The sequence below is a fragment of the Lepidochelys olivacea genome (genome assembly GCF_965140295.1).
Source record: "Lepidochelys olivacea isolate rLepOli2 genome assembly, chromosome: 14".
In the NCBI taxonomy this organism is placed as follows: Eukaryota; Metazoa; Chordata; order Testudines; family Cheloniidae; genus Lepidochelys; species Lepidochelys olivacea.
The window spans coordinates 40,864,275-40,885,082 of record NC_140424.1 but is presented as its reverse complement, the minus strand read 5'-3'; the positions used below and the strand labels follow the sequence as shown (position 1 = coordinate 40,885,082).

Below are 20,808 nucleotides of genomic sequence, written 5' to 3'. Positions count from 1 at the left end.
CTTCCTTAACCTCCCTCTCGCCCCGACAGGCTGAGGAATCAGGTCCACGTTTCACCAAAGATCGGCCAGTCTTCCAGGGGACAGAGAAGGGAAATGCTGTGATGGAGCCAGCTCAGGTAGGGGAGTCTCAGGGCGCTGCTGGGCGGGGGAGGGAGGAGTCAGGGTTTGATAAACCTATTGATTTACTAAGTAGGCCCGTTGTGGCAGGGAAAGGGGAAGGGGACATTCCCCCATTTCTCAGGCAGGATATCACCACCTCGGCAGGGCTGGGAACATTTTCCAGGCTCCCAGTGCTGGAGCCTGACCCCACTTGCCTGGGGCTCCTGTGAAATACGAAGGGAAGCTGTCAGGATTCCTGCCCCTGTCCCCGGCTCAGAGCTCTGCTTCCTGTCCCAGTCTGTGGCTGGCAGGCGTGTGGGAAATGAGAAGATCCTGGCGTGCTCCGTGTGCTGGGGCGGACAGAGAGCTCTCACCTTCTCCGCCCCCTGAAGCCTCCTGGCTGCTCTGAGCAGGGTGTGGGTGGGATTCTGCTACTCTGGCCCTCCCACAGCTTCACGTTTTTTTTTCCTTTCCGATGAGTAGTGGGATTGTGTCTGGGGCAGCAGGTGCTGAGAGGGGGACTCTTGGTGTTTCAGATGCCGGTGACCTTCGAGGAGGTGGCTATTTATTTCACCCAGGGGCAGGGGGCTCTGCTGGACCCCGCTCAGAGAGCCCTCTACAGAGACGTCATGCAGGAAAACTACAAGACGGTGACCTCGCTGGGTAAGGGATTCCCGTCCCCTCAGTTATTAGAAGCTGTGGGGTCTGCGTGTCTTAATGTGGTGAGGTTTTTCCCTGGTCAGTTGGAGCAGAGGCGAATGGGTTCCATAATGCACAGCTGCCATGTGAGAAATACATGCATTTCGGTGCCCTCTCCACTGGTACACGGGAGTCAAAACCCAATGGACAAGCTAAACCATCCCCACCCCTCCAGCTTTCAAAGGGGCATAAATCCGCATTGTCTTGTGTGTGTTGTTTCTTGGCTGCACATACAATCCCTGTTCATCTCCCGCCTTGGGAATAGCTCCAGGCATGGGGGGGACTCTGGGCTCTGCAGGTTTAGAAAGAGGCAGGGTCTTAAGTGCAGACCTGTGTGTGAGTCAGCAAGGCCCCCAGAGCGCACAGATCCTGGCAACGCCTAGTGAGGGTGTAGTAATAATTCAACTCACCTCCCCAGACAACATCCTCTGTGCAAGGGGGCTCAGTGACCCTGTTCCCATCCTCTTGGATTCCACATTCCTCCAGCAGAGCACAGGGACAGGTTCCACTCACGGAATGTCCTTTGTGACAAATCCTCCACCGATGGTCCATGCACCCTGATCTGGACTCATTTCACCTTCTGCACAGGATTTCCCATTCCCAAACCTGAGCTTATCGCCCGGCTGGAACGAGGGGAAGAGCTGTGGGTGTCCGATCTCCAGGATTTCAAGGACAGAAGGCTTCTGAGATACAGATGCACAGGTGAGCCCTCACAGAGAAACCATCTAGGGAATGAAGGAAAAGTTGAGAATCCCAAAATATGATGTGAGTAACGCCCTCAGTTCTTCTTCATCTCACCGAGAGCAGGGCTATGGTCAGCAGATATTGCTCACGCCATTCCACCCTTCCCGTCTCTCCTTCCTTGTAAGTGTTAGGGTGGGATGTGGAGGCAGAATGCAATTGCTCAGTCTTTGTGTTGGCTTTTCACTCAGTGCTATTCCTCTTTTTCCCCAGCACAATGACTCCTCTCTGGATTGTGTCTCTCCCAGCAGGTGTTGAGCGAGGGAGTGAGAAGAAGGAGGGGAATCATCATGAGGCAGTTCCTGGGGAAGTGGAACCACAGGGGACCTTTTTGGGAAGAGCTGAAGAGAATTTTTCCCATTGCTGGAATCAGGGAGAAGCCTGGGGAAATTGGCACAGGTCAGAGAGGCTTCTGATAAACCAACCCAGAAAGAAAGTGGATGAATCTGTGAATGGTGGGGGAGGAGACGAGAATCCCAGAGAGCAGCAGACAAATCCCAAGGAAGAGACACCCTGGCACTGCCTTGAGTGTGGGAAAGGATTCATTGTGAGATCACAACTTGTTACACATCAGACAGTCCATACGGGAGAGAAACCATTTCAATGCTTGGACAGTGGGGAAAGCTTCAATAAGCGCAGAGATCTTAATAACCATGGGAGAAGCCACACTGTAGACAAGCCCATTCAATGTGTTGAATGCGGGAAATGTTTGAGTTCAAAGTCAGCACTAGATTCACATGAGAATAGCCACACAGGAGAGAGACCCCACATGTGCTTTGACTGTTGGAAAAGTTACAAGTGGAAATCAGACCTTGTTCGTCATCAGGCAATCCACACAGGAGAGAGACCCCACAAGTGCTTGGAGTGTGGCAAAAGTTTCACTTCGAGTTCAGGCCTTGGTTATCATCAGAAAAGCCACACAGGAGAGAGACCCCACAAGTGCTTGGACTGTGGGAAAAGTTTCACAGAGTGGTCAACCCTTGCTAAACATCAGGCAATCCACTCAGCAGAGAGACCCCACAAGTGCTTGGACTGTGGGAAAAGTTTCACTTCGAGTTCAGGCCTTGGTTATCATCAGAAAAGCCACACAGGAGAGAGACCCCACAAGTGCTTGGACTGTGGGAAAAGTTACAAGCGGAAATCAGACCTTGTTCGACATCAGGCAAACCACACAGGAGAGAGACCCCACAAGTGCTTGGACTGTGGGAAAAGTTTCGTGCAGAAGTCATACCTTCTTAAACATAAAACAATTCACAAAGGAGAAAGATCCCATAAGTGTTTGGAGTGTGGGAATAGTTTCACAGTGAGGTCAAACCTTATTAATCATCAGAGAATCCACAGTGGAGAAAGACCCCACAAGTGCTTGGACTGTGGGAAAAGTTTCACTTCGAGTTCAGGCCTTGGTTATCATCAGAAAAGCCACACAGGAGAGAGACCCCACAAGTGCTTGGACTGTGGGAAAAGTTTCACAGAGAGGTCAACCCTTGCTAAACATCAGGCAATCCACTCAGGAGAGAGATCCCACAAGTGCTTGGACTGTGGGAAAAGTTTCATAACAAAGTCACACCTTGTTCAACATCAGGCAGTCCACACAGGAGAGAGACCCCACAAGTGCTTTGACTGTGGGAAAAGTTACAAGCAGAAATCAGTCCTTGTTAGTCATCAGGCAATCCACACAGGAGAGAGACCCCACAAGTGCTTAGACTGTGGGAAAAGTTTCATACAGAAGTCACACCTTCTTAAACATAAAACAATTCACAAAGGAGAAAGATCCCATAAGTGTTTGCAGTGTGGGAAAGGTTTCACAGTGAGGTCAAACCTTGTTAATCATCAGAGAATCCACAGTGGAGAAAGACCCCACAAGTGCTTGGACTGTGGGAAAAGTTTCACTTCGAGATCAGGTCTTATTTATCATCAGAAAACCCACACAGGAGAGAGACCCCACAAGTGCTTGGACTGTGGGAAAAGTTTCACTTCGAGTTCAGGCCTGGGTTATCATCAGAAAAACCACACAGGAGAGAGACCCCACAAGTGCTTGGACTTTGGGAAAAGTTTCAAGCAGAAATCACAGCTTGTTAATCATCAGGCAATCCACACAGGAGAGAGACCCCATAAGTGCTTGGACTGTGGGAAAAGTTTCACATGGCGGTCACAGCTTGTTAATCATCAGGCAATCCACACAGGAGAAGGACCCCACAAGTGCTTGGACTGTGGGAAATGTTTCACTTGGAAATTAGCCCTTGGTTATCATCAGAAAATCCATACAGGAGAGAGACCCCACAAGTGCTTGGACTGTGGGAAAGGTTTCATACGGACATCAGACCTCGTTTAACATGGAAGAATCCACACAAGATGTAAATTTCTGTGACACATGGTAAGAAAGGGTTAAGGAACTTGTATGTAATTGACTGAGATTCAACTTTTAGAGAGAGATTTTAAAAGTGTTTCCACCTTCATGAAGCTAGAGTTTGAAATGTAAACATGTTAAAGACTTGGAAGAGGGGTAACTGTCATGGTCTATGTTTAGCTATATCTTTTTCGAGGTTAACAATTTATGCAAAGGGTTCCTGTATTCAGAGATTATACCCATCGCCCATGTCACCTTCCCAATTCCAGCTCCCTCTCCTTGAAATCACTGGGGTTAGGGGCTGAAGGATGGAGGGAATGTTTATAGCTGAAATCACCGAAATGTGTTTTGCAAGGTTAATATCAGTGAGATCTGTTTCTCTCTCCTGCTCGGACATTTTCTCTGGGGATCCCGCAGACGGAGAGGAGCAGCTGTTACCATGTTGGGTTCCGATCCCAACGGTGACTGTCTACACTAGTAATTCTCAAACTGTGGGACACGTCCTCCCAATGGAGGCGCAGGAATATGTGAAGGGAGGCGTGACCTCTGGCTGGGACTCTTGAAGAAGGAACTGGCGTATCTGGGAGGTGGGGATGAATACTCAGGCTCTCAAAAGCCAGGTGGAGCAGCAGGGCAGAAGTCAGGGTGGCAATGGGGTGATAAGTCTGCTGTGAACAGTGATATTGAGGAATATCACTTTTCACTCGGTCACCCTTACTTCTGTGCTGCTGCTGGAGGTCTTCAGAGCTGAGCGCATCGCCAGCAACGACTCTGCCTTTAGAGCTGGGTGGCCATATATGTGCTTGTGAGGGCGGGGGCGGAAATGACCACAGATACAAAGAAGGGGGGGGGGCAATGAAACACTTTTGAGAATCACTGGTCTACACTCTTATGGTCACCACGTTTACAGAAGGATAAATCTTCTCCAAAGTATGTCTTGTGAAGTTTCATAGGAAAAGTCATTGCCTGCTGAATATTATTGTCCTGTTGAAATGTGTCTATCAGCGCTGTCCATGGAGGTCTGAGAGTTTGCTGTACGTTTGTTACATGCTGGAAAGCTGGAAAACGCCCACAGACTAGCTCTTTAGAGACAATGGTACCTGCAGACCAGCTAGGTGCTAAGTGGCCATTCATTGCTTAGCTGGCCATTCACCAGCTGTGGAGCTGTGAACAAGAGAGTTACAATTCACCAGAAGGATGGCTGGACGCTCACTTGGGCCACAGACTGATTGTTGCCTGCCCCCTGGCTGGAGCTTGAATCTCAAAGAAGAGAATGGTATAAAAGCAGAAGGGAGAATTGCCTCCATTTTTACCTCTCCTCTCCCATCTTTACAGAAGTCAACAATATGCCTTGAAAGGCCACAGAGGCCTTGGACTGGGGAGGACACACCAAGGCGGGAAGGAAATCCCTCCTGGGTACGAAGAACTGTGAACCGCTTGCAATAGCGGGCGGGGTGCGAAAACCTGCTTGCTTCGTATTTTCCTTAGATTGGTCAAATTTACGATTTAAAATGCATGTTTTAATTGTATAGATTTAACTAGTTCTGACCTTTCACATCTTTCTCCCTTGTGATCCCTGAAAACCTCCTTGTTCCAGTTAATAAACTGATTTTAGTGTTTTGTCTGGACCTGTGTGTTTTCCTTGAAGTGTTTGGGGGATTTCACTTGAGTGAACAAGGCTATGACCTAATCCGACCCCTTTGTGGGGGGGGATGACCCACTAATTATTGAGTTTGTCTAGCACAGTGAACAGACTGAGCAGTCCAAGATGCAGATTCCCGGGGTGCAAGGCTGGGAGTAGAAAAGTAGCTGATGTTGCTGAGTCCTTTAGTAACTTCATGAGTGTCTGGCTAGTCACACTCAGTACCGTGCAGCCAGGAGTGAGTTTGAATGCTAGCAGCTGTGTGTGAGCAGACCGTGAAGAATGAGGGGAGATTTGATAGCTGCTTTCAATTACCTGAAAGGTGGTTCCAAAGAGGATGGATCTAGACTATTCTCAGTGGTAGCGGATGACAGGACAAGGAGTAATGGTCTCAAGTTGCAGTGGGGGAGGTTTAGGTTGGATATTAGGAAAAACTTTTTCACTAGGAGGGTGGTGAAACACTGGCATGCGTTACCTAGGGAGGTGGTAGAATCTCCTTCCTTAGAAATTTTTAAGGTCAGGCTTGACAAAGCCCTGGGTGGAATGATTTAATTGGGGATTGGTCCTGCTTTGAGCAGGGGGTTGGACTAGATGACCTCCTGAGGTCCCTTCCAATCCTGATATTCTATGATTCTAATGCTCCTATCCTTCCTGTGAAAAAGCCAAAACCGGGCCCAGATGGGCGCCCAGTTTATCGGTCCCTGATCCGAGTACTGTCCTGACACTGATTCCCCAGTCTGCCAGTGGTGTCCTATTGCAGTACCTAGGGGATCGCCCACACCCCATAGCTTACTATTCCGTACAATGAGACCCGATCATTCGGGGGTTGGTCTCGTGTGTGGTCCATTGCCGCTGCAGCCCTTATGGTGGAACGGTCACGCCCTATTGTTCTGGGGCACCCTTTGCCTGTCTGGGTCCCCCACGAAGTTGAGGTTCTCTTAAAGCAGCATACAACGCAAGCGCTGTCTCCGCAGTGGGCCCACAAATATGAGCGGATTCTGCTGGATCTCAAGACTCCATCAGGACTTCTTGTTTTCTTGTTACTTGGACTTATATTTGTTGTCCTGTTTTGTGCGTGGTACACGGGAGGATGCAAATACTGATATGGGTGGCCTGTGAAATCCCCTCTCTATTCTCGAGTTCGTTACACGGATGGGAAGGCAACAACTTCCTGGATTTAACCCATGCTATAGCACAGGGGGTTAACCGAATACGGTGTTGGCTCTGTATTCATACCCCCACGTACATAGGTCAGGGAATCCCGTTGGTAAGGGAGCCTATCCCTCTCAACCGAACCCTTCTGGCCGGATTATGGACAGACACTCCATTTAACTGGAATGTTACAATCCAAACTTGGTCTATTGATATGGTGGCCCAGGGTAGTTATGCTTTATGTGTGTCATGACGTAAGAATTTCGAAAATACAGTTTTTGTGGGTAACTTTGTAGGGTCCAATGATACCACCCGCATTAGCTCTGGTGCGGCAAGTCCCCCCAAGTATTCCAGGGTGCCGTGGCCAGTCCCTGAGGGATCAGGCTGGTTCTGGTTGTGCAACCACACGGCTTATAAGGTCCTCCCGGCAGGTTGGTGTGGTACATGCACCTTAGTACCCGCTGTTACAGTACACCAGACACTGGCCCAGGGGGAAATTGGGAACCTGGTATGGAGGAACTGACGAAATGTCCCATCAAATCCTCTCTCTGAACGGCCTACAGGCTTTCACTCCTTTGTTCATTGGGTTTTGCCCTGGGTGGGGGTGAGTGAATTGGAAAAGCCTACAGTTAATATTTCTGCAGCCTTAGAATTAATGGCAAATGCCACTGCAGACGCCTTGTCAACCCTTCAAATGGAGGTGACTCAGTTATCTCAGCCCACACTGCAGAACCCCTTAGCCTTAGACTATCTCCTTGCAAACTGGGGGGCGGGGGTTGTGCTTTTGTTAACTCAAGCTGTTGTGTCTTTGTGAATCAACACAGCAGGGTAGAAGTCGATATCCACAACCTGATGCAGCAGGCCACCTCACTTCACCGTGTCACCCTTGACGACACGAGTACCGGATTCCACCACACGCTCCTCTCTCCACACCTCACCTCCTGGCTGCCAGACTTGGGGGCTTGGGGAAGGCGTATTTTGTACCTCCTTCTTATGGCTGTTTCTCTTTTTGTATTACTTTTTGTATGCCTACAATGCTGTAGTATGTGCTGCTGGCAAATTTTAATCTTGCATCGAGGTTATTCTGTCCCGATATAGTTTACTGACGTACATAAGAAAAGGAGGGACTGTCAGGGGAAATCAACCGAGTTAGCATATGTGACTCCATTTTGGGTTTCCTGTCGGCCATTAACTAGAAGCGAGCACATCACGTACCAAGGGAGGAGGATCCTTCAGGGTGGACAGCTGGACAGTTTCAAGATAAGGGAAACAACGGAGACAGGAACCAGCCGAGGTGCCTGAAATAGCTGCTAATTCAGCTTTTTTGCAGGAGGAAAGTGGCTGCAGGGGACTGGTGATAGATAAGGAGAAGGCCTGTTTATTGGGTTAGGTGCCCGCCCTCCCCACGCCCCGCCCCAGGTACACAGGCAGGATGTTTTGTCAACAGTATATAATCTTGGTGTAACCTGTAATTGGGGTCTCCTTCTGCAGTCTGTCTTTATTTGGTTGCCTCAGCTTAGAAACGAGCTGTACATGTCCTAACTGGAATAATTCATAACAGTTGCTGTGAAATATGAAGGGAAGCTGTCGGGATTCCTGTCCCCGTCCCCGGCTCAGAGCTCTGCTTCCCGTCTCAGCCTGTGGCTGGCAGGCGTGTGGGAAATGAGAAGACCCTCCCCTTCTCCGTGTGCTGGGGGGACAAGGAGCTCTCACCGTCTCCCAGCCCTCGGAGCCTCCTGGCTGCTCTGAGCAGGTGCCTGTGGGATTCTGCTACTCTGGCCCTTCACTCTTTTCTTTCTTTGCCATGATTAGTGGGACTGTGGCAGGGGCAGCAGGTGCTGAGTGGGGGACTCTTGTTGTTTCAGATGCCGGTGACCTTGGAGGAGGTGGCTGTGTATTTCACCCAGGGGCAGGGGGCTCTGCTGGACCCCGCTCAGCATCTGATGCGTTCTGACCAGTGTTCCCTCAGTTTTTACGTCCAAGTGCGGAATGAATTTGGTTCTACGCACCAGTATGTGACACATCATCTCCATATAGGTGCACAGAACAAAATTCATGGGGTGGGGGTGGGGCCGAGGGATTGGGAGTGTGGGAACTGGCTCAGGACTGGGACAGGGATGAGGTGAAGGGGGTGAGGGGTCTGGATTCAGATGCGGGCTCTGGGGTGGGGCTGGGGATGTGGAGGTTGACGTGTGAGAGGGGGTTCAGGGCTGGGACAGAGGGATGGGGTGCAGAGGGGTGAGTGCCCTGGCTAGGCATGTGGGGGTTGGGACTGGGGATGAGGGGTTTGGGGTTCAGACTGCAGTGGAGAGAGGACTCCCCCAGCCCTTTCACCACAGTAGTTTGGGGCCAGTTCAGAGGCAGCTCTCCCCAGCCACGGCGTCCTGGGCCGGGCTGAGGGAGGGGTTCCACTCCCCAGCAGCTCCAGTGGACCTGGGCCAAGCCTGGGGAGGGGCTCCTCTCCCTGCCTGCCTCCACGGCCCTCCATAGCCTGCAGTGCAGCTGCGTAGCCTGCAGGGAACACAGTTTCTGACCCCCGACCTCCCTTTAGCAGAGTGATTGCTAGTCCCTGAGTTCCCCCTTTGGGGCCAGGTTGTCTCATTCCCAAATAGTCTCGCATTGCTCAAGGCCGTGCTGAAAAGCATTTAGTGTTTGTACATTTTATCCCTTATGGGCCAGAATTAACTAGATGCTAAAAAGGTGGGAGAAGGGACAATAAAATGTGGTGTTTTCTCTTTTGTGCTATTTCAGGGCAATGGGGCAAGTACAAGAGATTCCCTCCTTCCCCTCTCACTGTCACGCTCCTCTCTTCACACAGCAGCCTCTGTCCCAGCCATGGAAAGTTTAACCTGCCTCCGTTCTATCCCTCCATCTCCCACGGTGTCACATACCACCCTGTCCCCGGATCTCCATGCTTAGGAGTCACAGCTTTGATGTCTATGGTCTAAGTCAGACTCCAGAGGGCTGGAGAAGGAAGTGTCACAGACCTGGAGTGGGCAGGGAAATCTCAATGAACTTCAAAGCACAGTTGGACCTTCAGATCTTAGAGCCCCGTTTCCATCTATTGGTAAAATTGCTTCCCGGCTTTTTCTAGGTTTCGTCCAGATCATTTGTAGATGGGAAGGTTGTTTTCTCTTTCGGTCTCTTTCTTTTATGATGATGCTAAAACTTTTGTAACTAATACAGCTGAATCATGAGGCGAGAAGCAAAGCCGGTTTAGCCACTTCAGAAGAAAATGGGTAAATTTCTTCCCCTGATTTTGAGTCTTAAAGGATTCTCTGAGATTTCCATGAACAGGAAGAAAGGGGTAAACAAAGAAACTTACAATTCATCTGTAGTACAGTGTGTAGGTCACTTATGCCATGGAGTTCCCTGACCCCATGACCCAGCAAAGACTTTTCAAATATAAAGGACCCGAGTACAAGAAGCGGGGAAAGGGGTTCTGGCCCCATCTCTGCTCAGGGCAGCAAGATCTCTTGAAAGACAACAGGAGCATCATTGAGCTGGGGGAGTGGTCCGAGCTGGAAGGCTTTCCAATGAGCTTGGACTGCTGAAAGCTTTTGGGTGAGAGAAATCCTTTTGCTTGTAAGGGTACGTCTACACTCCAAACTTAAGTTGACCTGTATTAGGTTGACTTCTAACCACTCCAGTAATGACTGCGGTAGATGATGTCCACACTGTCCTCCTTGGGTCGGTGGGGTGTGTCCTCACCAGGAGCACTTCCACCGACCTAGGAGGGGCAATGTGGGGAACTGAGAGCCCGCTCTGCCAACTCCAGCAGCATCTCTCTCCCAGGAACGTGGCTGCGGTACAAGCTCTGTGTGAATTGCTCCCCATCTAGGCCCCGTTCCCTGCTGGGCTGCCCCCCCCACTCCCTCTTCCCCATAAAGAGCGAGGGAGGCCAGCTGGAGCTTCTCCCTCCTCCGCCCCCCCCGCACCATTCCCCTCCCAGTTTGGGACCAGACCATAAATAACTACTCTGAGTGCAGTCTTTAGTTCTGCACCCACTTTACAGTAATTTCATCTCGACCAATGAATTCTTCCCCGTTGGTCAGAACTGAGTCTAACCCACCTGCCCCCTGGTTCCTTCCTCCACCATCGGAAAGCAGAACTTGTCCCTGACGCGTTCCCAGCACTTCTGGCACAGTGGGTGCTGTTAGGGTGGCCAGGTGCCCGGTTTTCAACCATGAAGTCCAGTGGAAAAGGGGACCTGACAGTGTCCGATCACATCTACTGACCGGACAGCCAAAGTCGAGTTACTGCGGGTGGGGAGGCACTGGGTCATCACTCCCATAAGAGCCGACTCAGCCGGGGCTGCCTCCTACCTGCACTGGGCAGCTGCAGCTCCCAGCCCCGGCTCCACAGACAAGCCCTTCCTGACCTAGGCAGGAAAGGGGGAAAGAGAAGTGGAGGGTGGGTAGACCCTTGGAGGAAGAGGTGGAGTCGGAGCAGGGCCTTGGAGGGAAGAGGTGGGGCAGGGATGGGACCTTGGAGGGAAAAGGCGGGGCAGGGGAGGTTGCAGCACCCCGACTTGAGTGTCCATTTTTAAAATATTCCCAAATTGGCAACCTGAGTCGCTAGCTGAGAGGTTGTGAAAATTTTTAGCAAACATAGAAATTGCATTTTACACAGCAGCGGATTTACTAGTTACCAATAAAGAAATTATGATTTTCATGTTTATAGGAGTAAGGGGATTGTTGGCCCCTTACTGAAACTTAATGGGTTGGCCATTAGTTAGGCCGTCTCCTAACACCAAAAGAAAGGGGAAGGGCCAATGAGAAATGAAGATCCTGAGACTGACAAGGGGCGGGGGGGGGACATTGCTGTAGGTCAGCCTGATTGACAGGGCAGGCAGGCCAATGAGGGAGTCAGCAGCCGGGTCCTCTCCTTTGTGTCAGCTGGAGCTGGCTGGGCTAGAGCAGAGCAGGAGGGGCTAAGGAGAGAGGAGGGCTGGGCTGGAGGCAGAGGGATGTGGGAGGGACAGACTGTGAAGTGCCCTGGCATTCCAGAGAGTGTTGTTTGGGGTTCCCCCCCACACAGCGGGATGACATGTTTTCCTTTCATCTTTCCCACTTTTCTCCTTATTTTTGTATTACATCCTGTTTAATAAATTGCATTTGTTCTTAACTCTGTGCAATGATGAAGGAAGCATCCAGAGTGGAGAGAACACCCCACAATGGGGACAGCTGTCCTGAGTGATCACAACATTGGGGGTCAAGCACCTCAGGAGCCCTGGGCCCAGCATTGGGGTTACAGGGGTCCAGAGTGGAAGCGGGCGGCGGGAGGGGTGCTCGAGCTCATGCAGGCCTCTGGGTAAAGGACTCAGATCGTTTTGCTTGCCAGTTCCTCTGGGGCTTGGTAGAAGCCAGAAAAGTTCTCCACACTAGGAGGAGTGTTCCCCCTTTTTACCTCCCCAGGCTTGGCCCAGGTCCACTGGAGCTGCTGGGGAGAGGAACCCCTCAAACACCAACACCAGAGTTAGTGTCCAACCCTGGGCTTGCCTGCAACACAGCCAGGGCCTGTGCAGGAGGCCTTGGATGTGGGAGGGACAGCTAGAAAAGTTCCCCACACTAGGAGTGTCCTCCCTCTTACCTCTGTGCATATTTATTGGTTTCTACTAAAGTTAATTAGGATTTTAGGGGCAAGTGTCAGAGCGGGCACCAGCGAGAGTTGCTGGCCACTCTCTGAGGCCACCAAATTTGGTGGTGAGAACCCCTGGGCAAGATGCTCATGATGGTCCCTTGTGACCTTGGAGCCTGTGAGTGTAACAGGAGCCGGGCACCGGGATGCTGATATTCGGTGAGTTGATCGCTAGGACCCAGGAGCGGCTGGGGGGCGGCTCTGGGGGGAGCGATCGCGGGGCTCAGGCCCGGCCCAGGAAGTGACTCGCAGCCGCTGCGGGGTCTCTGGCTCCCGGCGAGATCCCCGCGCCCCGGCGGCTGGTGCTGGGAGCCCGGAGCCCGGGAGGGGGGAACCTCCAGCCGGGCCCTTCCCGCTGCTCCCCGGTAGCCACTCCCAGGGCAGAGCCCCCAGATCGGCCAGGGCCCCTTCCCGGCCCGGCCCCTGCCCCGGGGGGCCCCGCACGGAGGGAAGGTAAGAGAGACCCTCCCATCCCCCCTTGCAGCGGGGCCCATCCCCGTCACATCTGGGCTGCAGGGGGAGGAGGATAAAGAGGGGCTGGAGGCGGGTGCAGGGGATGCCGGGGGCAGGCTGGGATGGGGGCATGGGTGCACGGGAGGGAAGATGGGGAAATGGAGGAGGATCGGGGACTGTGGGGCTGAGGGGAGCGAGGTCGGGAATGGGGGAAGATGTGAGTGGGGGGCACAGCGAGGGAAAGGGGGGATGTGGGGAGGCGGGCGGGTGGAGATGCCCAGGCAGCTTCTCCGCCCCATGGGAGACGAGGTGGGAGGAGCGGAGAGAAGCTCTTCTCAGCTTTGGGAGTGATCAGGGGACTAACCCCTCAGGGTGCAGAAGCTACAAGGAAACCCCCACCCCCCCGACACACTCAGCTCTCAGTGTGTTATTGTCAGACACCCCTGTGGTGGTGGGGTCTGTGTGCCCTGAGTGTTGGGGGCTGCCCAGGGCCTTGGTCTGATTTCCCTGTAGGGTTCAGATCTCAGCCACACCAGAGTCAGACCGGAGTCACTGCTGGCTCAGGCAGGGGGATGCGCGGATAGGCCAATGGGATCAGCCTCTTCCTGCCTGTCCCTGGGGGCTGCCGGGGAGTCCAGGGCAGCTCAATCTTCAGGTGATGCCAGCAGAGGGCTCCAGCTACTGGTAAGGGAGAGGGGTTTACACTGCAGTGGGGGGAAATCTCCCAAAGTGGCCCTTTTGGTTCTTCCATTTTTTTAGCATTTGGCTCAGAGATGCTGTTACTGGGAGGGTCTTGTTGCCCGCACCCAGTGCCAGAGGCAAGCAACAGCGGTAGGGGAGGGGTTCGCTACCTGGTGTGCTTCACCCAATAATCACAACGGGGTGGAGAAAAGCAGAAGAGTTTATCTGAAGCGTTAAAAAGGTCCAGGGAGAATAGAATCTCAAATCCTGTTCACAGAGCAGGAAGTTACAGAGGCTTTTATACATCCTTTCTTCAGCATACTTATCCAATAGCAAGCTGCCCTAAGTATCCATATAGCCAGCCAATCCAGTTCCCAGCTAGTTTCCTTGTTTTTTGTATCATTTGTTAAACTATACATAAAGCTGCTTTATTCAGCATTGTTCATCCATATCTGCCCTGTTTGACCTTGTTTAGTTTCAGGCAGTCTGACTCTACAACATATTGTTGCAGATCCTCAGCATAACTGCTGCGAGTGCCTCCTGGCCGGGGTGCGGGGGCCGAAGGGGACACCTCCTCTGCCATTACAGTGGGGGTGGGGTTCTGGGGACTAACATTAGCTACTAACGAACCAGTCGGAGTCAAATTAGAGTGCTGTAAAATATCTGGTTGAGTACATAAAGCCAGAAACAAATGCGCATACATATGTTCATTCCACTTTCTTGTTCTCTGACAGAACAGGAGTAACTGGAGGATCGTGTTGTAATTAATTGACCCTCTTGGTGGCCACCACTCCTGGTCCTCTAGTTGATATTGAGGCAAGCCAACTGTACAGAATCGTTTTAATTGGCTCTTAGTCATCGGATCCGCACTAAATACCTTCCAGTTTGCTAGAATGTATTCTAGGGGCGTACACTGTGCCCTAACCCCCGAGCTCTGTCCCTGTCCCATACCTACAGGGTAACTCTGGGCATCCCCAGGTTCCAACAGAGCATACAATCCGGATTTCAAAGGTTCCTACCTTATCCAAGGGACCGGTTCCTCACTGTCGCCCACAGCGGCTTCTCCACTATATGAGTGCGTTGTGCCCTCCAGGCTCGATCAAATCGCGTCTCCTCCGAGGCCCCCGATGAACTCACGCGTGCGCGCTGGGCGTCGGTTCTCGCTGCAATCCTTGACCTCCAGGAGGGGTCCGGGCAAGGCTAAATAGCAGCCTCGTCGCCCACCCAGGGACGCCAAAAGCTGTTGCTGGCACCCAGTGCCAGAGGCGAGCAACAGCAGTGGAGAGGGGGTTCGCTACCCGGTGTGCTTCACCCAATAATCACAACGGGGTGGAGAAGCAGAAAAGTTTATTTGAAGTTTCAAAAAGGTACAGGGAGATTAGAATCTCAAATCCTGTACCCAGAGCAGGAAGTTACACAGGCTTTTATACATCCTTTCTTCAGCATACTTATCCAATAGCAAGCTGCCCTAAGTATCCATATAGCCAGCCAATCCAGTTCCCAGCTAGTTTCCTTGTTTTTTTTATCATTTGTTAAACTATACATAAAGCTGCTTTATTCAGCATTGTTCATCCATATCTGCCCTGTTTGGCCTTGTTTAGTTTCAGGCAGTCTGACTCTGCAACATATTGTTGCAGATCCTCAGCATAACTGCTGTGAGTGCCTCCTGGTGGGGGAGGGCGGGGGCAAGGACACTTGGGAGTAGTGCGAGGGGGCTTCATCGACGCTCGTGGTCTTCCATCCACTTGAGTTACCCAGTGGCCATGCCCCAGTGTCCCCAACAGTCTGAAGAGTCTGGGGGGAATTGGGGTGTGACATGGACATGGACATGGACAGAAGCCCCTTCTGTAACCTCCCTCTCGCCCCGACAGGCTGAGAAATCAGGTCCACGTTTCACCAAAGATCGGCCAGTGTTCCAGAGGACAGAGAAGGGAAATGGCTGTGATGGAGCCAGCTCAGGTAGGGCATTTTCAGGGACCTGCTGGGTGTGGGAGGGAGGAGTCAGGGTTTGATAAACCTACTGATTTACTAAGTAGGCCCATTGTGGCAGGGTAAGGGGGAGGGGACATTCCCCCATTTCTCAGGCAGGATATAACCACCTTGGCAGGGCTGGGAACATTTTCCAGGCTCCCAGTGCTGGAACCTAACCCCACTTGCCCAGGGCTGCTGTGAAATACGAAGGGAAGCTGTCGGGATTCCTGTTCCTGTCCCCGGCTCAGAGCTCTGCTTCCTGTCCCAGTCTGTGGCTGGCAGGCGTGTGGGAAATGAGAAGATCCTGGCGTGCTCCGTGTGCTGGGGCGGACAGGGAGCTCTCACCTTCTCCACCCCCTGAAGCCTCCTGGCTGCTGTGAGCAGGGTGGGGGTGGGATTCTGCTACTCTGGCCCTCCCACCGCTTCACATTTTTTTTTCCTTTCCCATGAGTAGTGGGATTGTGTCTGGGGCAGCAGGTGCTGAGTGGGGGACTCTTGGTGTTTCAGATGCCGGTGACCTTCGAGGAGGTGGCTATTTATTTCACCCAGGGGCAGGGGGCTCTGCTGGACCCCGCTCAGAGAGCCCTCTACAGGGACGTCATGCAGGAGAACTACGAGATGGTGTCCTCTCTGGGTAAGGGATTCCTGTCCCCTCAGTTATTAGAAGCTGTGGGGTCTGTGTGTCTTAATGTGGTCAGGTTCTTCCCTGGTCAGTTGGAGCAGAGGCGAATGGGTTCCATAATGCACAGCTGCCATGTGAGAAATACATGCATTTCGGTGCCCTCTCCACTGGGACATGGGAGTCAAAACCCAATGGACAATTTAAACCATCCCCAACCCTCCAGCTTTCAAGGATGCATAAATCCGCATTGTCTTGTCTGTCTTGTTTCTTGGCTGCACATAAAATCTCTGTTCATCTCCCTCCTTGGGAATAGCTCCAGGCATGGGGAGAGCTCTGGGCTCTGCAGGTTTAGAAAGAGGCAGGGTCTTAAGTGCAGACCTGTGTGTGAGTCAGCAAGGCCCCCAGAGTGCACAGATCCCGGGAACGCCTAGTGAGGGTGTAGTAATAATTCAATTCACCTCCCCAGGCAACGTCCTCTGCACAAGGGGGCTCAGTGACCCTGTTCCCATCCTCTTGGATTCCACGTTCCTTCAGCAGAGCACAGGGACAGGTTCCACTCACGGAATGTCCTTTGTGACAGATCCTCCACCAATGCTCCATGCACCCTGATCCGGACTCATTTCACCTTCTGCACAGGATTTCCCATTCCCAAACCTGAGCTTATCGCCCGGTTGGAACGAGGGGAAGAGCTGTGGGTGTCCGATCTCCAGGATTTCAAGGACAGAAGGCTTCTGAGATGCACCAGCACAGGTGAGGACTGACAGAGAAACCATCTAGGGAATGAAGGAAAAAGTTGAGAATCCCAAAATATGATGTGAGTAACTCCCTCAGTTCTTCTTCATCTCACTGAGAGCAGGGCTATGGTCAGCAGATATTGCTCACGCCATTCCACCCTTTCCGTCTCTCCTTCCTTGTAAGAGTTTGGGCGGGATGTGGAGGCAGAATGCAATTGCTCAGTCTTTGTGTTGGCTTTTCCCTCAGTGCTATTCCTCTTTCTCCCCAGCACAATGACTCTTCTCTGGATTGTGTCTTTCCCAGCAGGTGCTGAGCGAGGGAGTGAGAAGAAGGAGGGGAATCATCATGAGGCAGTTCCTGGGGAAGTGGAACCACAGGGGACCCTTGTGGGAAGAGCTGAAGGGAATTTTTCCCCTTGCTGGAATCAGGGAGAAGCCTGGAGAAATTGGCACAGGTCAGAGAGTCTTCTGATGAACCAACCCAGGAAGAAAGTGGATGAATCTGTGAATGGTGGGGGAGGAGACGAGAATCCCAGAGAGCAGCAGACAAATCGCAAGGAAGAGACACCCTGGCACTGCCTTGAGTGTGGGAAAGGATTCATTGTGAGATCACAACTTGTTACACATCAGACAGTCCATACAGGAGAGAAACCATTTCAATGCTTGGCCAGTGGGGAAAGCTTCAATAAGCGCAGAGATCTTAATAACCATGGGAGAAGCCACACTGTAGACAAGCCCATTCAATGCGTTGAATGTGGGAAATGTTTCAGTTCAAAGTCAGCACTAAATTCACATGAGAAAAGCCACACAGGAGAGAGACCCCACAAGTGCTTGGACTGTGGGAAAAGTTTCATACGAAGGTCAACCCTTGTTCAACATCAGGCAGTCCACACAGGAAAGAGACCCCATAAGTGCTTGGAGTGTGGGAAAAGTTTCACATGGAGAGCAGGCCTTTTTTATCATCAGAGAATCCACACAGGAGAGAGACCCCATAAATGCTTGGACTGTGGGAAAAGTTTCATATGGAGGTCAGACCTTGTTATTCATGAGGCAATCCACACAGGAGAGAGACCCCATAAATGCTTGGATTGTGGGAAAAGTTTCATACACAGGTCACACCTTGTTAAACATCAGGCAATCCACACAGGAGAGAGACCCCATAAATGCTTGGATTGTGGAAAAAGTTTCATACATAGGTCAGACCTTGTTAGACATCTGTCAATCCACACAGGAGCAAGACCCCACAAGTGCTTCCACTGTGGGAAAAGTTTCAAGCGGAAATCAGACCTTGTTAGTCATCAGGCAATCCACACAGGAGAGAGACCCCACAAGTGCTTGGACTGTGGCAAAAGTTTCATGCAGAGGTCATACCTTCTTAAACATAAAACAATTCACAAAGGAGAAAGATCCGATAAGGGCTTGGACTGTGGGAAAAGTTTCACAGCGAGGTCAAACCTTGTTAATCATCAGAGAATCCACAGCGGAGAAAGACCCCACAAGTGCTTGGACTGTGGGAAAAGTTTCACTTCGAGATCAGCCCTTAGTTATCACCAGAAAAGCAAGACAGGAGAGAGACCCCACAAGTGCTTGGACTGTGGGAAAAGTTTCACTTCAAGATCAGCCCTTGGTTATCATCAGAAAAGCCACACAGGAGAGAGATCCCACAAGTGCTTGTACTATGGGAAAAGTTTCAAGCAGAGGTCACACCTTGTTAAACATCGGGAAGTCCACACAGGAGAGAACACCCACAAGTGCTTGGACTGTGGGAAAAGTTTCACAGAGGCGTCAACCCTTGCTAAACATCAGGCAGTCCACACAGGAGAGAGACCCCACAAGTGCTTGGAGTGTGGGAAAAGTTTCACCTGGAAATCAGCTCTTGGTTATCATCAGAAAATCCATACAGGAGAGAGACCCCACAAGTGCTTGGACTGTGGGAAAAGCTTCACAGAGAGGTCAACCCTTGTTAAACATCAGGCAATCCACACAGGAGAAAAACCCCACAAGTGCTTGGACTGTGGGAAAAGTTTCAAGCGGAAGTCACACGTTGTTAATCATCAGGCAATCCACACAGGAGAAAGACCCCATAAGTGCTTGGACTGTGGGAAAAGTTTCATACAGAGATCACACCTTATTCAACATCAGGCAATCCACACAGGAGAAAGACCCCACAAGTGCTTGGAGTGTGGGAAAAGTTTCACTTGGAAATCAGCCCTTGGTTATCATCAGAAAATCCATACAGGAGAGAGACCCCACAAGTGCTTGGACTGTGGGAAAAGTTTCATACGGACGTCAGACCTCGTTAAACATGGAAGAATCCACACAAGATGTAAACTTCTGTGACTCATGGCAAGAAAGGGTAAAGCAACTTGTATGTAATTGACTGAGATTCAACTTTTAGAGAGAGATTTTAAAAGTGTTTCCATCTTCATCAATCTAGAGTTTGAAATGTAAACATGTTAATGTAATGTAAATGTAAGCATGTTGGAAGAGGGGTAACTGTCGTGGTCTATGTTTAGCTATATCTTTTTAGAGGTTTACAATTTATGCAAAGGGTTCCTGTATTCTGTTAATTCAGAGATTATACCCATCGCCCATGTCACCTGCCCAATTCCAGCTCCCTCTCCTTGAAATCACTGAGGTTAGGGGGTGAAGGATGGAGGGAAGGTTTATAGCTGAAATCACCGAAATGTGTTTTGCAAGGTTAATATCAGTGTGATCTGTTCCTCTCTCTTGTTCGGACATTTTCTCTGGGGATCCCGCAGACAGAAAGGAGCAGCTGTTACCATCTTGGGTTCCGATCCCAATGGTGACTGTCTACACTAGTAATTCTCAAACTGTGGGGCATGTCCTCCCAATGGAGGCACAGGAATATGTCAAGGGAGGCGTGACCTCCGGCTGGGACTCTTGAAGAAGGAACTGGCGTATCTGGGAGGTTGGGATGAATGCTCAGGCTCTCAAAAGCCAGGTGGAGCAGCAGGGCAGAAGTCAGGGTGGCAATGGGGTGATAAGTCTGCTGTGAACAGTGATATTGAGGAATATCACTTTTCACTCGGTCACCCTTACTTCTGTGCTGCTGCTGGAGGTCTTCAGAGCTGAGCGCATCGCCAGCAACGACTTTGCCTTTAGAGCTGGGTGGCCATATATGTGCTTGTGAGGGCGAGGGCAGAAATGACCACAGATACAAAGAAGGGGGGGCCAATGAACCACTTTTGAGAACCACTGGTCTACACTCTTATGGTCACCACGATTACAGAAGGATAAATCTTCTCCAAAGTATGTCTTGTGAAGTTTCATAGGAAAAGTCATCGCCTGCTGAATATTATTGTCCTGTTAAAATGTGTCGATCAGCGCTGTCCATGGAGTTCTGAGAGTTTTCTGTATGTTTGTTACATGCTGGAAAGCTGGAAAACGCCCACAAAGTAGCTCTTTAGAGACAATGGTACCTGCAGACCAGCTAGGTGGTAAGTGGCCCTTAATTGCTTAGCTGGCCATTCACCAGCTGTGGAGCTGTGAACAAGAGAGTTACAATTCACCAGAAGGACGGCTGGACGCTCACTTTGGCCACAGACTGATTGTTGCCTGCCCCCTGGCTGGAGCTTGAACCTCAAAGAAGAGAATGGTATAAAAGCAGAAGGTAGAATTGCCTCCATTTTCACCTCTCCTCTCCCATCTTTACTGATGTCAAGGATATGCCTTGAAAGGCCACAGGGGCCTTGGACTGGGGAGGACGCACCAAGGCGGGAAGGAAATCCTTCCTGGGTACGAAGAACTGTGAACCGCTTGGAATAGCGGGCGGGTGCGAAAACCTGCTTGCTTCGCATTTTCCTTAGATTGGTAAAATTTATGATTTAAAATGCATGTTTTAATTGTATAGATTTAACTAGTTCTGACCTTTCACATCTTTCTCCCTTGTGATCCCTGAAAACCTCCTTGTTCCAGTTAATAAACTGATTTTAGTGTTTTGTTTGGACCTGTGTGTTTTCATCGAAGTGTTTGGGGGATTTGACTTGAGAGAACAAGGCTGTGG

At 51.0% G+C, this 20,808-nt stretch overlaps 2 protein-coding genes across 2 annotated transcripts in view; both read left to right on the top strand.

Moving 5' to 3' along the window:
• Positions 1-635: 635 nt before the first annotated feature.
• Positions 636-3,871, top strand: LOC311530815 (uncharacterized protein; the record flags this gene model as incomplete). The annotated part of the gene is made up of 3 exons (XM_084647757.1): positions 636-762; positions 1,387-1,500; positions 1,788-3,871. The coding sequence occupies 3 exons, from the start codon at positions 636-638 to the stop codon at positions 3,869-3,871; spliced, it is 2,325 nt and encodes a 774-aa protein (XP_084503883.1).
• Positions 3,872-13,296: 9,425 nt separating this feature from the next.
• Positions 13,297-20,808, top strand: part of LOC311530792 (uncharacterized protein) — a 35,296-nt gene continuing 27,784 nt past the window's right edge. Inside the window, exons 1-5 of the mRNA XM_084647695.1 lie at positions 13,297-13,457; positions 15,326-15,413; positions 15,933-16,059; positions 16,684-16,797; positions 17,086-17,236. Coding sequence (XP_084503821.1) covers positions 13,432-13,457; positions 15,326-15,413; positions 15,933-16,059; positions 16,684-16,797; positions 17,086-17,236 — 506 coding nt within the window. The 5' untranslated portion in view covers positions 13,297-13,431. The remainder of the gene's footprint in view (positions 13,458-15,325; positions 15,414-15,932; positions 16,060-16,683; positions 16,798-17,085; positions 17,237-20,808) is intronic.